This window comes from Silurus meridionalis, chromosome 22, assembly GCF_014805685.1.
Source record: "Silurus meridionalis isolate SWU-2019-XX chromosome 22, ASM1480568v1, whole genome shotgun sequence".
Taxonomy (NCBI): domain Eukaryota; kingdom Metazoa; phylum Chordata; class Actinopteri; order Siluriformes; family Siluridae; genus Silurus; species Silurus meridionalis.
Window position 1 is genome coordinate 3,022,211 of NC_060905.1, and position 15,491 is coordinate 3,037,701.

The 15,491-nt window shown below is 40.2% G+C and overlaps 2 protein-coding genes across 2 annotated transcripts in view; one reads left to right on the plus strand and one right to left on the minus strand.

Annotated features, from left to right (window-relative positions):
* LOC124376284 (dynamin-2-like) overlaps positions 1-4,513 on the minus strand; it is a 41,346-nt gene extending 36,833 nt beyond the window's left edge. The window contains 1 exon segment of the mRNA XM_046835294.1: positions 4,029-4,513. Within this exon segment, the coding sequence (XP_046691250.1) occupies positions 4,029-4,189 (161 nt within the window). The 5' untranslated portion in view covers positions 4,190-4,513.
* A 990-nt stretch (positions 4,514-5,503) lies between these two features.
* qtrt1 (queuine tRNA-ribosyltransferase 1) lies at positions 5,504-15,276 on the plus strand. Its single transcript, XM_046834252.1, is given in 10 exon segments — positions 5,504-5,779; positions 5,782-5,918; positions 6,534-6,602; positions 8,659-8,797; positions 9,305-9,499; positions 10,920-11,058; positions 11,503-11,578; positions 12,603-12,712; positions 13,136-13,220; positions 14,885-15,276. Coding segments are annotated over 10 exon segments (1,248 nt in total). The 5' UTR covers positions 5,504-5,634; the 3' UTR covers positions 15,038-15,276.
* Positions 15,277-15,491: the final 215 nt, after the last annotated feature.

Sequence of the window (15,491 nt, forward strand, 5' to 3'; positions counted from 1 at the left end):
CATCACAATTGAATGGCCTGAAAACTTCAATGTAACAAACTATTTGGGTAAAACAAAACAGAAAAACACGAACGCACAGAAAACAAAAACGCACAAACACACACAACCCGGACATGAGCGACAGGGTCCGCATGATTCTGGCTGGGTTTGGCTCGGCTCGGCTCAACTCGGCTCCCTTTTGTTAGGAGGTTTTCCTATCTGGCTCGAAGGACCATATAAGGGAGCTTCACTATCTAGTGTGCTCTGATCAGGGGATTGTACTCGATCCAGCGTGTCAGTAAAAACACGGAAGAGGATTGAGAACGCTCAAACTTTACTGGGTATAGAATTGATCGTGTGTGATTCTTGCGGTCAATTGCTATCTGTTGCGCAATGCAGAGTGACCACTGCTAAATGACAACTACTGAATGGGGTGCCAGGTGACCGTCGTCTAAGATCTCGCATGTTCCTTCCTCCTCACGTCTGAACCTTTCTGCATTTCGGTAAAGATTTTCATCTAACGTCATCTGTTAGGCCGCCTGACCTGTCAAAGATAACCTCCAAACACCAATAGTCTTCAAAATCTCTCCAAAACATTAAATACTAATAATATACATATATCAGAAACATGTTCCTGAAGGCGTCCCGTTTCCATGCCCACACACTCCAGGAGCTCCGCCTGGAACCGCACACCTAAAATTCACAGAAGCCTGAAGGTCACGGACAGAACTACAGTTCTCTCCTCAGTGCGGAAGCAGTTCTCCACATGAATCACTCGCTCGATCGCTCTGTCTGACTGCCACCTGTGTTAATGAGTAAAAGATATGAGCGTATCTTACAGCAGGTCACAGCTTCAGCTTCGGCCGTCTATGTATATGTGTGTGTGTGTGCATTTGCGAGTGTGTGTACGGGGTGGGGCTTAAAAAACAAACAAAAAAACCTGCTGAACAGGCGCTTTAGACTGCGCTTTACACAGTGTAGGACGAAGGGACACATCGGAGGTCACATGGGTCAAAACAAGCTAATATTATAATAATAATGATAATAATTATTAATACATCATCACGTTTCAGCTCAGGCGACTTAACAGATGACGTTTGTTCAGTCAGTCACTTATCCAAATCTCACAGTACGTCTTCACAAATGCTTAATATTAACAATTCAACTTTACCCCAATGCAGAAACGTTCAGACGTGAACAGGAAGGAACATGCGAGATCTCAGACGACGACACCGAGGGCAATTTTCCACACTTTTTTTCCACCTTAATATTTCGCACGGAACAATATTATTATGAGGACTTTCATTATTTACTCAATTTACCTACTTTTTATTTTTTTATTTTTTTTTATTTATTTATTTATTTATTTTTTTTTTTTTTTTTTTACAAAAGTTGCCTTGTCAGCGTCTTCTTGATGCTCCGCCTCTAAATAACTGAGTTTTCCATCAATATAAAAACACTTCCAGTTTTTCAGCTTTATGTCGGTTTAAAGTTTAATCCCCATCACTGATTTATTTATTTGCTACATAATAACATTTACTTCATGTTCTTCTCTTTTATATGATTTTTTGAATTCAAATTAATTTTCTTATATTTCTTTAGTTTTCCCAATTCCCCAAATAAAGTGCTTTAATTCTTAAATTATAGTTTAAAAACTACTACATCATCACTTTATATCAGTGGGAATTTTAATCGTATTGTAACTATTGCCAGGTGAGTGTTTAATACTGTTACACTGAGTATTGTTAAAACAAACTATAAAATAGCGCTGGTGTAAAGTACGTTTCTCCACAGGGGCTGTCAAGGGGTTAAAACGTTAACTCGTGATTAATCGCAACTCGATTGCGCATTTTTAGTGAGTTTTCAATGTACTAATCAACATTGGCATGGATGAATATGCATGCTTTATGCAAATGTATGCAAATTAAACCCATACTCAAAATAGAAGACAAAATATTCTGATGTCTAATATCTAAAACAATATTGTCCACAGACTCCAGTAAGTGTGAAATAATACATTTCGCTACACCCTGCCTTGGGAAAAGGAGGAGGTTGTAGCTTGGTGGTTAAGGACTTTGGATCCAAAGGTCATGAGTTTAAATCCCAGCCAAACACCAAAGTGCTACTCCTGGGCCCCTGAGCAAGGCCCTTAACCCCCCCCAATCGTGTGTATAAAATAAATGTATGGGCTTCTGCCATAAAGGTACAATAATCAACCCGGTCGTGAGAATGGAAACATCCCTTCACCCTTATGGCAGATGATTTCTTCCTTATACGAGAGCTGGAAATGAAACACATGGACGTTCAGAATGAAGAAACGTCTCTCCACCCCCACACTGATTTCTGACTAAAGCCCTCTTTAATACTTCCCAGATTCTGATCATACATCTTATTCAGAATCATTGCAGCCTGAGTAGGAGGATGACGGAACGGCGAGACGGACAGAAAGAGGAAGTGGAAACGCCGGAGGTGCCGATGACTCTACGAGCGAACGGATCAAGGATTTCTTTTTTTTCTCCCTCAGGATCGTCCTCATGTAAATTCCAGAGCGGCAGTGATTCAGCAGGTCGGCCCAGGTTTCTGTTTTGCTTGGGTGTGGCTGCAGTAAACAATCTCCAGAGTCCACATAATGAACCTGCTCCAGCCCAAACACCCACCTGATCCACCTGCAACACCTGATCCAACACCTGATCCACCTGCATTCCACACTGTTCCCTTCGGTCTTCGCTAAAAACATAGAAGCGGCGTATTCAGGTTACTTCTTGTTTGATTCGTTTCCCTCTGCGTTATGCAAAACACTCGTGGTGTGTTGGTGCTGTATAGATATAAAGTATAAAGAAAAATATCTTTTATTACTACGATTTCCGAAACCTGAACAGATGTTTTGTATGAATGCATATCGAGCAGAAGTCCAGGGGAACATCAGGTACAAGACTTCCGCACACTAACGCATACGTCTTGACGCTGATAATTGCATGCGCACACATTTACCTTTGTGGCGTTTGGCAGACGCTTTTAATCTGACCAACTTTCATTTATCTCAGTTATAGTGCTGGGATTTGAACCCATGACCTTCGGATCAGAAGTGCAACACTTTATCCACTGAGCTACACACGATCATCACGGGGTTCCTTCCGAAAACCTTCCACAACTCTCGTGAGTGGTTCGTATGATCATTCACAGGGGGGTGGGACCTCATTCTCTTTAAAACAAGGACTAGTGTGTGATGAGTCATGAAAACAGTTCCAGGTGCTCGATGGATGGATGGACAAAGATAGATAGATTAGATAGATTAGATAGATAGATAGATAGATAGATAGATAGATAGATAGATAGATAGATAGATAGATAGACAGACAGACAAGTGGGGGTACAGATGAACAGACAGACAGACAAATTGACAGACAGACAGACAAATTGACTGACAGACAGACAGACAGACAGACAGACAGACAGATAGTTGAACAAGTGAGGGGACAGATGAACAGACAGAAAGACAAATTGACAGACAGAGACAAATCGATAGAATTATGATGTTTGTCGATGTAGATCAAACTGAAGCTACTATATATGGGGCTACTGTTGAATAGTCAGTGAGTGAGTCAAGTGTGTGTGTGTGTGTGTGTGTGTGTGTGTGTGTGCCCGCGCGCACGCACGCGCCAAAGTGAAACTGATAATATTTTCCACCCCACAAGAAGCAGGTTGTTCAGATAGTTGGTCTATATGAAGGCCAACACGCACACAAACCCTGATCCGCCCTGACGTTTCCCTCCGCGGCTCTGCGCGACTTCCGGGTTTTGCGCACTTTGCGTACGCTGCGCGCGGGCTCTTAACGCACGGCGCTTACAAGAAACGGCGCAAGCCGCGTCTGTGCATCCGGTATAGAGAGAGAGAGAGAGAGAGAGAGAGAGAGAGAGAGAAATGGGGGGGGACTCCACAATGACAATCTAATGGCCTGAAAACATCAATGTAACAAACTATTTGGGCAAAACAAAACAAAACAAAACCGCACAAACACATCCCGACATGAGAGACAGAATGAAACCGACCTGCCGACGAAATTCTCTAGAACCGAGCTCTTTCCGGCGCTCTGTCCTCCCACCACGGCGATCTGCGGCAGATCCAAGTTGCAGCTCTGCCCGATGGAACTGAACGCGTCTTGAAGTTTGTTGATCAGGGGGATCAATTCCTCCATCCCCCGGTTCCCCATGATTCCGGCTGGGTTTGGCTCGGCTCGGCTGAACTCGGCTCGACTCGGTTAGACTCGGCTCGGCTGGACTCGGCTCCGCTCGGCTTGACTCGGGTTCCCTTTACACCCTTTATTCACTTTCAGTCATCGGTCTGTCAGTAAAAACACGTCTCTTTAAATGATTGAATGGAAATGGAAACGTGTTATAAAACGTGTAATAAAATGTGAGGTTTAGTCGCAGTCAGTCGGCGTTAAAAAAAAAAAAACAACACTCACAAAACAAAAAAAAACTTCCTGCGACCATCCGGTCAGGCGACATCCGACTCTCACTGCCGGTGACTCGAAGCCCCGCCCCCTGTCAAAGATAACCTCCAAATGGATTGGTCCTTTCGAATGCTTCCGGGTTTGATTCGCTCTTCCCATTGGTTCACGCTTAGCTTAAGCGCTAGGCGTGCGCTATATGATTGGTCAACTGAACTGCCAATCTCAGCCTAGTCTCAGTCGCCGTACTTCAATTAAAATCTAGCATGAATTATTTTCTAAAACATCCTTTCTGTTTTTTTGTTTGTTTGTTTTTTCATTTTTTCTCTTTCAGTATTTATTTTTTCACTTTTTTATATTTCAATACATAAAAATGCAAATAAACAGATATCAAAGACTAATATATATACAAATAAAACCTAATCTATTAGACTTTTGTCGTTATTTACTTTCCTATATAAACTTAGTCGCTTTTCTTTTTACAAAAAAAAAACTACACACGTTTCATAAAATTTAATAAAATTTCATTATATTCTCGGAAGCTTTAAAAGATTAGTGATTTTTTTATTTATTTTAAAAAAAAGTTTAAATGATGAAATGATCCTTCTTATAAACTGTTAAACAAAGAATGCAATAAAGTGCAAGTGCAAAAGCAACATAAGGGAGAGAAATCGTGTCGAGTTTAAGATAGCACCTGTTTATATTTCACGTATATTTCATTTTATTTTGTTACAAATTAAAAGAAAATATGTTGAAAAATATATATTTCTTACCATAAAAATTAATAATAATAATAATAATAATAATAATAATAATAATAATAATTGTTATTGATAAATAAAAATATATAATTAAATATAAACAGAATACATATAATGTTCTTTGTTTTAATCGATGCTGTTTGAAGAACCACTTCCGGTATGTATCACGTGATTCTGTCTCCTGATTCTGTTTGGTCGCCTAAATTTTCATTCAAAATGTCGGTGTACATTTTCTAGGTATATAAAAAAAATACATATTTATTATTTTAAATTGGAAATGTATAGAATAAAACTTTTGCTATGACTGTCTTGAAAGAGGAGAATAAAAAAAAAAGAACACCAAAAACAGAAGAAAAATAGGGAGTAAATTCAGCCAATCAGCGCGCTGGAGGCGGGGCTTAAGAGGGTGACGCGGATGTTGACCAGAGCCAGGTGCTTTTCAAAATGGCGGCGCCCACAGCAGCCGGTGGCCCATGTGGGTGTGAGGGCGACATGGCAGCTGCTAAGGCGGTTTCCTCCGCGTTCCCTCTTGTCCTCCGGATTGTCGCGGAGTGTCCGGTGAGCAAGGCGCGGGCGTGCGTGCTCACTCTTCCCACGGCAGCGTCAACACGCCGGTGTTCATGCCTGTAGGCACGCAGGGCACAATGAAGGGAATCACTGCGGAGCAGCTGGAACAGCTGGACTGTCACATCTGTCTCGGGAACACGTATCACCTGGGCATGAGGCCGGTATGAAATCTCAGTGCAGAATCAGATTGGGAGAAGCAGCAGGACCTTCCTGTCTGAAGAAATGAACAAATCTGTAATATAACGTGTTTTAAAGGCGATTGGTTCATTATTAAAAGTGGGAGTGGATAAGATGTTGGAATTCTTATCAGAAGGTCATGGGTTCAAATCCCAGCACCATCAAGCTGCCACTGCTTGCCCTTGAGCAAGGCCCCTAATCCTCAACAGCTCCTCTGTAAAATTTAGGAGAAAAAAAAATCTCTCTGCATAACAGCATCTGCAAAATGCCATAAATGTAAACACTTAAAATAAGCGGGGGCTTCGAGTCACCGGCAGTGAGAGTCGGATGTCGCCTGACCAGATGGTCGCAGGAAGTTTTTTTTTTTAATATATATATAAAAAATAAATCAAATCTCTACGAAGTGCCCCGTGGTTGGGGGTCCTAATCCCACATCTGCCATCAAAAACTCAAATGACTCTCATTATTACCCCGTTTTATATATTTTTGCGTTTCATGCATTTAGTGCATTGAAAAATTAATAACTGAAAGTGTGTGTGTGTGTGTGTGTGTGTGTGTGTGTGTGTGTGTGTGTGTGTGTGTGTGTGTGTGTAAAACAGGGTCCCGAGCTGATCGAGAAAGCCAACGGCCTGCACGGGTTCATGAACTGGAAACGAAACCTCCTGACAGTAAGATCTCATATTACACTATTCCTCTACCTCCATCATTACCTTCTTATATATATATATATATATATATATATATATATATATATATATATATATATATATATATATATATATATATATATATATATACATACACACACACAGTACAGACCAAAAGTTTGGACACACCTGCTAATTTAAAGAGTTTTCTTTATTTTCATGACTATGAAAATTGTAGATTCGAACTGAAGGCATCAAAACTATGAATTAACACGTGGAATTATATATGGAATTATATACATAACAAAAAAGTGTGAAACAACTGAAAAATGTCATATTGTAGGTTCTTCAAAGTAGCCACCTTTTGCTTTGATTACTGCTTTGCACACTCTTGGCATTCTCTTGATGAGCTTCAAGAGGTAGTCACCTGAAATGGTCTTCCAACAGTCTTGAAGGAGTTCCCCGAGAGATGCTTGGCACTTGTTGGCCCTTTTGCCTTCACTCTGCGGTCCAGCTCACCCCTAAACCATCTCGATTGGGTTCAGGTCCGGTGACTGTGGAGGCCAGGTCATCTGGCGCAGCACCCCATCACTCTCCTTCTTGGTCAAATAGCCCTTGATGCCTTCAGTGTGATGCTACAATTTTCATAGTCATGAAAATAAAGAAAACTCTTTGAATGAGAAGGTGTGTCCAAACTTTTCGCGTGTGTGTGTGTGTATATATCACACACACAGGTGCATCTCATCATTATAAAGGTGATTTATGTTAGTAATTCAATACAAAAAGTAAAAGTGGTTTATTATGTAGATTCATCACACACACACTGATATATTTCAAGTGTTCATTTCTTGTCATTTTGATGATTTTGGCTCAGAAATTGAGAATATTACTTAAGAGAAAAGGTTTTTAACACAGAAATGTTGGTACAGAACTCAATACTCGGCTCAATTTGCACGAGTTACTGCAGTGGCGTAGAGGCGATCGGTCTGTGACGCTGCTGACGTCTTCTGGAAGCCGAGGTCGCTCTGATAGCGGCCTTCAGCTCTTCTAAGTTCATGGGTCTGGTGTCTCATACCTTCCTCTTTACAATACCCTATAGATTCTCCATGGGGTTCAGGTCAGGTGAGTTTGCTGGTCTTTAAACCAGGTATTAGTACTTTGGCAGTGTGTGCAGGTGCCAAGTCCTGCTGGAAATTGAAATCAGCATCTCCATGAAGCTGGTCAGCAGAGGGAAGCATGAAGTGCTCTAAAACCCCCTGGTAGACTGTGCTTAATTTGGACCTGATAAAACACAGTGGAACATCAGCAGATGACACGACTCTCCAAACCACTTTTACTTCTAGAAATCTCCTGCACCCTCGAATCACACGCACGGATAAAGTAGTGCCATAAGATTGCATTTATTTGTGTGTGTGTGTAAAACACCTCTGGACAACGTTTCTACTAATAATGAAGCTGTTGGAGTTAACTCCTGGTGCCGTTGTTCATTCTGTACCTCACGTTTTCTTCTACAGATATTTATTAAAATCGCCATATTCACCGTTAAGTTACAGCACGCACACGTCCTCCAGGAACTCAGTAAGATCATTGGGCAAAGTGTATTAAATGAACTGTAATTGCATGTCATTAAGGTTAGTAGCAACACCTTTCAGCCAATCAGAATCCAGTTATATATACCACATTAGAAAAATACACACAGGAGCGATCATTCCTCATTTCACGTCTATTTAGTCCAGCGTGGATGGGGAGGGAGCTTAGTGGTTACGCCTCTGGGGGGCTGATCAGAAGTTTGGGAGTTCAAGCCCCAGTATTTTTAAGCTACCACTTTTGGGCTCTTTTTTGTGTAAACGTAGATAAATCATCTAGTTTCTTGTCATAAAAAATAAAAAAAGAGTAGTCTTGATAATTTATGCCCCCTCGTAAAAAGCGCCTTTACTTTGATTTTTTACCCTTTACTGGTCGTCGTTGCAATTTTGCCTTCATGCACAAGGGGGCAATATCTCTATCGCAAACCGCCCCTTTAAATGCATTAAAAAAAAAAAGAAAAGACCCTGATCTATTCTTTTCCCCTTGGCAGGACAGCGGAGGTTTTCAGATGGTGTCTCTGGTGGAGCTGTCCAAGGTGACGGAGGAGGGAGTTTTATTCCGCTCACCGTACGACGGGAAGGAGATCCTGCTCACCCCCGAGCAGTCCATCGGGATACAGAACAGCCTCGGTACGAGATCAGATCGACCTCATCACCTCTAGTCAACCCAGAGCACAAGAACCCAAAACTCTTGGAAAAAAATCGGCATATCACAACACTACGGAGACCGAGGCGCATCCTGAGAGTCACGTAGAACACAGATTAACATGGCAGAGGTAGAGCTGTAACTTCCTGCAGACACAACAGGAAAACAACCTTTGGTTTTATTTCTTCTTTTTTTTTCTTAAAAGAAAAGGCAAAGGAAAATCAATTAGATGCACATGGGGAACAAGACATGAAGCTCTGTGTGTGATCTATAAAGCAGAATTCCTACAGAGCTTCTTCTTCCTGCCTGTGTAACCATGGCAACTAAAATTTAGTACAGTAGAGGGAAATTGTTTCTTTAGAAAATAAGTGTTAGCTGAAGAAAATTCTCAGTTAACGTGACTTCATGGTTTTTTCGTTTGTTTGTTTTTAGTTTTTTGGTTGTATGGATTTTGTTAATAAACATGTGTATTATCATGTTTTTCTCTCCAGGCTCGGACATCATGATGCAGCTGGATGACGTGGTGAGCAGCACGGTGACTGGGCCGAGGGTGGAGGAAGCCATGCATCGCTCCGTACGATGGCTGGACCGCTGCATCTCTGCCAATAAAAACCCGCATCGGCAAAACCTGTTTGCCATCATACAGGGGGGCCTTAACGCGGAGCTGCGCAGGGCATGTTTGGACGGTGAGCAATGTCTTCGTCGCCTCGAAGCCCATGTAGAAGAGCAGAGCTTGGCAGGGTTTTACAAATGGTAAGATTGGTAAGAGTGCGCATTGGATACAAGTTGGCATTTGTATCGCGATCGCTACTTTTTTTATTAATTAGAAAGTGACCAATTTTTTTGTGACCAATATTTAATATGTAGATCGATTTCTTGTCGCTAAACGGTTTCTCGAGCGCGTTCTCTCAGCACCGCTGCTGCTACGTGAATGACGTATCGCAACCCTAAGGAGACCGCGGCGTGTCCTGAGAGTCACATAGCATACAGATTAACATGGCAGAGGTAGAGCTGTGACTTCCTGCACACACAACAGGAAAATAACGTCTGGTTTTATTTCTTCTTTTTTTTTCTTCTTATCTGCAAAGGAAAATTAATTAGATGACATGTAGTGAAGACTATAGTGCACTGCATCATGTACTTTCTATTAAAAGGGCACTCTTAAAGGCACTGTAAGAAAAAATGAAGAGGACAACGAAGATCGTAATGAAGTTTATAACAGCGTAGCAGTGACAAAATACACGAAGCACTTTGGGTTCATCGGAGTCAGCAAGAACCCAGAGCAAACTCTGCCCAGATATTTTATATTGTTCTTCCCTTTGAAGTATAGACCGGAATTATCCTTTAAATGTAAATTAGATATAGGACATACTTGAGGAAACAATAGGCTGGGGGATACCATTTTCGATGCGGAGGTCAGCAGGTGGTAATCACCGGTGTTCACACCTTTGCTGGCACTGCCCCCCCCCCAGCAGGTCAGGAAGGGGTATTGTGTAAATGATTATCATGGTCTCAGATACCTTTTGGTTAGAGATAGTCCTTGATGGCTTGCTGCCTCTCCCAGACTGTTATAATTAAGTCTATGATTAAGATTGATACAACTGAAATTCTACATCAAACTACATAAATACTTTTTATCAATTTTAAGCCGTTTTGAGAATGAGCTGAATTTGATATAGCGTGGGGTGGAATCTGGATTGAGGCAGTCTGTAATTCTTACAGCACTTTATGCCATTTGTAGTTTGATAGACTATAGGGCATTGATTTAGGTGTTCTGTAATGGAAGGGCACCCAATGGGGCATTTCATGTTTTGTTTTTTTGGATGTAGTGGAGTCTGTAGTGCACTGCGTCATGTACTCACTAAAAGTGCACCAAGAGGGCACTTAATGCCATCTCTAATGTAGGAAGTCTGTAGGGCACCTTGTCATGTAGTCATTACTGGAGGGTACCTATTTGGGCACTTCATGTATAGGAACACTGTATGGTACTGTGTCTTGGGTTCTACATAGGAAGGACATTTTAAAGGGCTTGAAATCCATGTCATGTTCGCAAGTTGTTGGTATTTGTGTGAGTATTAGATCAGCATGATTGCTATTATCCTGCAGAGATGACGAAGAGAGACGTTCCTGGCTTTGCGATCGGGGGTCTGAGTGGCGGAGAGGAGAAGGACGACTTCTGGAAGATGGTGACCCTCAGCACAGACCACCTTCCCAGAGAAAAACCTCGTTACCTGATGGGCGTCGGGTAAAACCAGCTTCCTCCTTTATATGACTGCAGATCCTGTTGTGCATTGCATGGAATTATTTGGTTTTCTTTTTTTACCAGAATTGCACAGCTTGAGGGCACAACATGTTTTTCATGTTCGGGGAGTCTTTAGGGCCCCACATCTCGTGTTCTTGCATTTAGGTGGCCTATAGGGCACTGGAGCATGTATTCTCAAATAAATAGCCACCCTAACCATAGGGGATCCTGTTGGGCATTGCGTTATGTGTTCTTTATGAGAAAGGCACAAAGAAGGGCATTTAAGTGGCCTATAGGGCACTGCATCATGTTCATTAGGGCACTTGAATTTGGCTCCTGTTGACTTGCACCAACTTTAACACGTTTAAACTGTATTTTATGGAACTGCTTCGTGGCGGCGTACGTGTGGTTTCTTTATTGCTTACGGATGATGTTTGTGCGTCGCAGCTACGCCGTGGACCTGGTGGTGTGTGTCGCTCTGGGCTGCGACATGTTCGACTGCGTTTTCCCGACTCGCACAGCTGTAAGTCTTTTGTTCAAATGATTTTCTGTGTTGCTCTTGTTGCAAATCATCTGGTACTTTGCACTGTTTTACAAGATCAAATAAATATTTGCATATTGAACAGCAGTTAACAGTTTGCACATCTCAAACCACCTCATGATTCTAGTGTTTAAAATACAGCTGTGACTTTGCACATCTGTTTTTATAGCACTACGGTTATAAAAACAAAAACAACTACTATTACACTTCTACATTGTTTATTGTGCCGTTTGTGTTGTTTTAATGATTAGTATATATTTACATAAATACACAATGCATTATATAAATACACACACACTTTATGGACAAAATGCATCTCACCTACATCAGTACCTGACTTTACTAACAACCTGGTGGCTGAATGAATCTCACACAAATCACCACTAGTGGAACATCTTCCCAAAAGTGTGGAGCTCATTACACCAGCAAAAGGGGACTCCTGTGGTTAAATAGTGTATTTATTATTGTTTAAATTGCGATATATATACGCACGCACGCACGCACGCGACTAGCAGCTAGCGTTATGGATTCTTAAACCTTTTATGTCCCGCTTCAAGAGTTGTTTTAGTTAAGTAGATAATATATTTAGAAAATTAAATGTTAAACACACACGCATCTGTTTTACCCAAACGGCATCCAACAAATGTAAACTATCCAAATTTTTCCATTTAATCACTTTAATTTCTTGCAATTTAATTGATTACTGAATTTAATCAATATAATAAAAAATTATTTTGCATTCATTTGATTTATTTTATTACATTTTTTATAAAATATAAATCATTATTTTAAGATTTTACCAAGCAGGCATTTTATTTCAAATTGTTTAAAAAAAAAACTAATAACTTTTTTTTTTTATAATAAAAAAAAGCAAAAGATGTTACACCTCTAATTTATACACATCACTCATATCAATGCATTATTACAAGCTGAATCCATAACTACATTAGTTTTTCACAAAAGCTCTGTCCATATAATGTGTGTTTTGATCGTGACATTGTTTCAGAGGTTTGGCTCGGCCCTGGTCCCCTGGGGTTCTCTGCAGATCAAACAGAAACAATACGCCAAGGACTTCCAGCCCATAGACCCCGAGTGCGAGTGTCCCACCTGCAAGAGGTAAACGTTTCATCTCCTGCAGTCGGGGTTTTGCTCTCTGAAATGCATATACCCTGTATACATCCCTGAACTTCACTCGCCCACTTTTCATCTGCCAAATACCGATTTGCTGCAATGGAGCTGTATTTCTTACTTTCTTTACTATTATTTGTAATCTTTTTAAATAATATCTATAATTAAATATATGTTTTATTTATTTTGTATTATTATTGTATTATTATTGTTTCTCCAGATATTTTTATTTTTTATTATTGCATAAGTATTATTATATGAAACTTTATATTTAAGTAATTTGGTTTAATTTACTGAATTCCTCAATTAATCGATTTTCCTCTCGACAATCACTAAATCCTGTTTTTTTTTATTTATGATTTTCTTCCTCTACTGATGGGATTGGTATTTTCCTCCTCGTGTGGACGGCAGACACAGTCGAGCGTATCTTCACGCGTTGTTTAAGAGCGACACTGCCGCCATGCACCACATCACCATCCACAACATCTCTTACCAGGTAATGACCTCAAAACATTGTGCTGTGTTTTTAAATGGGAGGATCTGCTTTCGATCCACTCGTCATTACTGAACTCACACAAACGAACCGGGTCGGGTTTACACACGCTCCATTCTTCACGCCGTGTGTTGGACATTTGTCTTCTGGGAAATGTGTAAAAACCTTATTTGGACATTTAAATATAGAGTTTCTTTTTTAAGGTATTTATTTAAAATGGTTGCGTGGTGGTTAAGGCATTGGATTTTGGATCCAAAGGGCATGAGTTCAAATTCCAGCCACGACAAGCTGCCATTCCTGGGCCCCTGAGCAAGGCCCTTAACCCTGCATAGACAATGCCGTAAATGTATTTGCCCCCTTCTTGAATTTTTATTTTTTTATTTATTTTTTTCCCCCCCATATTTGTCGCAATTAAGTGATTCAGATCATCAAGCAAATTTTAATATTCACAATAGAGATGTTGAGGCTGTAGTCAACGATACGATACATTAAAGATTTACTTAAGCGCCTTCAGGCACATGGAGGAATTAAAACCAGACGTTCTTTTCCTGATGTTGCAGCTCTACCTCTGCCATGTTAATCTGTATTCTATGGGACTCTCAGGAAATCAATCTGCATCACAAATTTTTGGTCACTTTCTAAATGTCTAAAAGCTGTGCAGCGCATCAATTTTTACCGACGCGAACGACAACTTGTATCACACACATTAAAAATGTTTTATACGACGCAAATCCGCGTCCAATCGCTCTTCCACATTGACAACCAGAGTAAATATAAAACACACTTTTTAAATGATGGTTTAATTTTTTTAAGGGGATCCCAAACCTGCCTGGCCCTATGTGCAAAAGTAATTGCTCCCTAAATATAATAACTGGTTGTCTGGTGGAAAAGAAACTACAATAAAATATTGGCGATAACTCTCAATAAGTCCTGCACATCAGTGGGGGAATATCAGCCCACTCTTTTTTGCAGAATTGTTTTAATTCAGCCACATTGAACACCCTGTTTTAATCAATCAGATTGAAGTCCAGACAACATTTTCTTTTTTGAGCCATTCAGAGGTGAACTTGCTGGTGTGTTTTGTATTTTATATTTTTTCATTATTTATATATTTTTTTGGTGCTTGTTCTGCTGTATAAGTGAAGTTCGATTGCGCTTGAGGTCATGAACTGATATCCTGACAGGATTCTCCTTCAGGAGTTTCTAGTACAGCGCAGAATTCATGGTTTCATCGGTTATGGGGAGTCTTCCAGGTCCTGAAGCTGCAAAACATCCCCAGATCATCACATTACCCCCACCATGTTTGACTGTTAGTATGATGTTCTTTTTCTTCCAGAAAGCTCAATTCACATAGTTCACATTGGACCAGGCAGGTTTGGAGAGCATTTTTGTCCCTTTTAATAATGAAATCATCCTCAACTGTGTTTCGTATTTACTCTGGTTATTGTTTTATTAAAATGAGCTCGATGATCCAAATCATTTAAGTGCAACGCAAATGCAAAAAAACAGTCCACGGGTCTGTGGAGGTTTATTTTGACTGTATGACTTCATGGCACTGAGTCTCTTCGTCTGTTCTAGACAGTTAAAATCATGCAGGGCAGATGTTTTGCACCAGGTTTGATTTTCAGATCCAGCTGTTGCTCAGTAATCCTGTCGTGTCTGTGCAGCTCACTCTGATGCGGTCGGTGAGGCAGAGCATCATCGAGCAGCGCTTCCCCGAGTTTGTGAGGAACTTCATGAGGAGGATGTTCTCCAGCAGCGAGACGTATCCTGGCTGGGCCGTGGACGCCCTCGCTTCAGTCAACATCACTCTGGAATAAAATGTCTTATAAATATATATATATATATATATATTTGTGTATATAATATCCTTGTATGCACATTTTTATGCTTTGTTTTTTTTTATTTTATTTAATATTTTTTGGGCTCATGGACTTCTCTTTTCCAGACTTCCACATCTGTCTGGATGTTTATTGGTCTGTTTTTAACCGATGACTCATTTTTACTACTGTATCTGGTTTTTATTTTTTAATTTCTAAATAAAACTAACAAAAACCCAGTTATTGTCTTTTTTTTTTTTTTAAAGAAAAATTACACACAATTTGCATTTTTATCTTTTCAGTGTCGGATTTATTCAAATCTTATTTATATTTGTAGAGCTTTTATTAACAATAAACATCGTCTCAAAGCAGCTCTACAGAAATAATGCAGTGATCAAAGAATGTATAAATTTTGTACCTTTTTATAATTGTATAAATGTTTTTTTCCCAATGA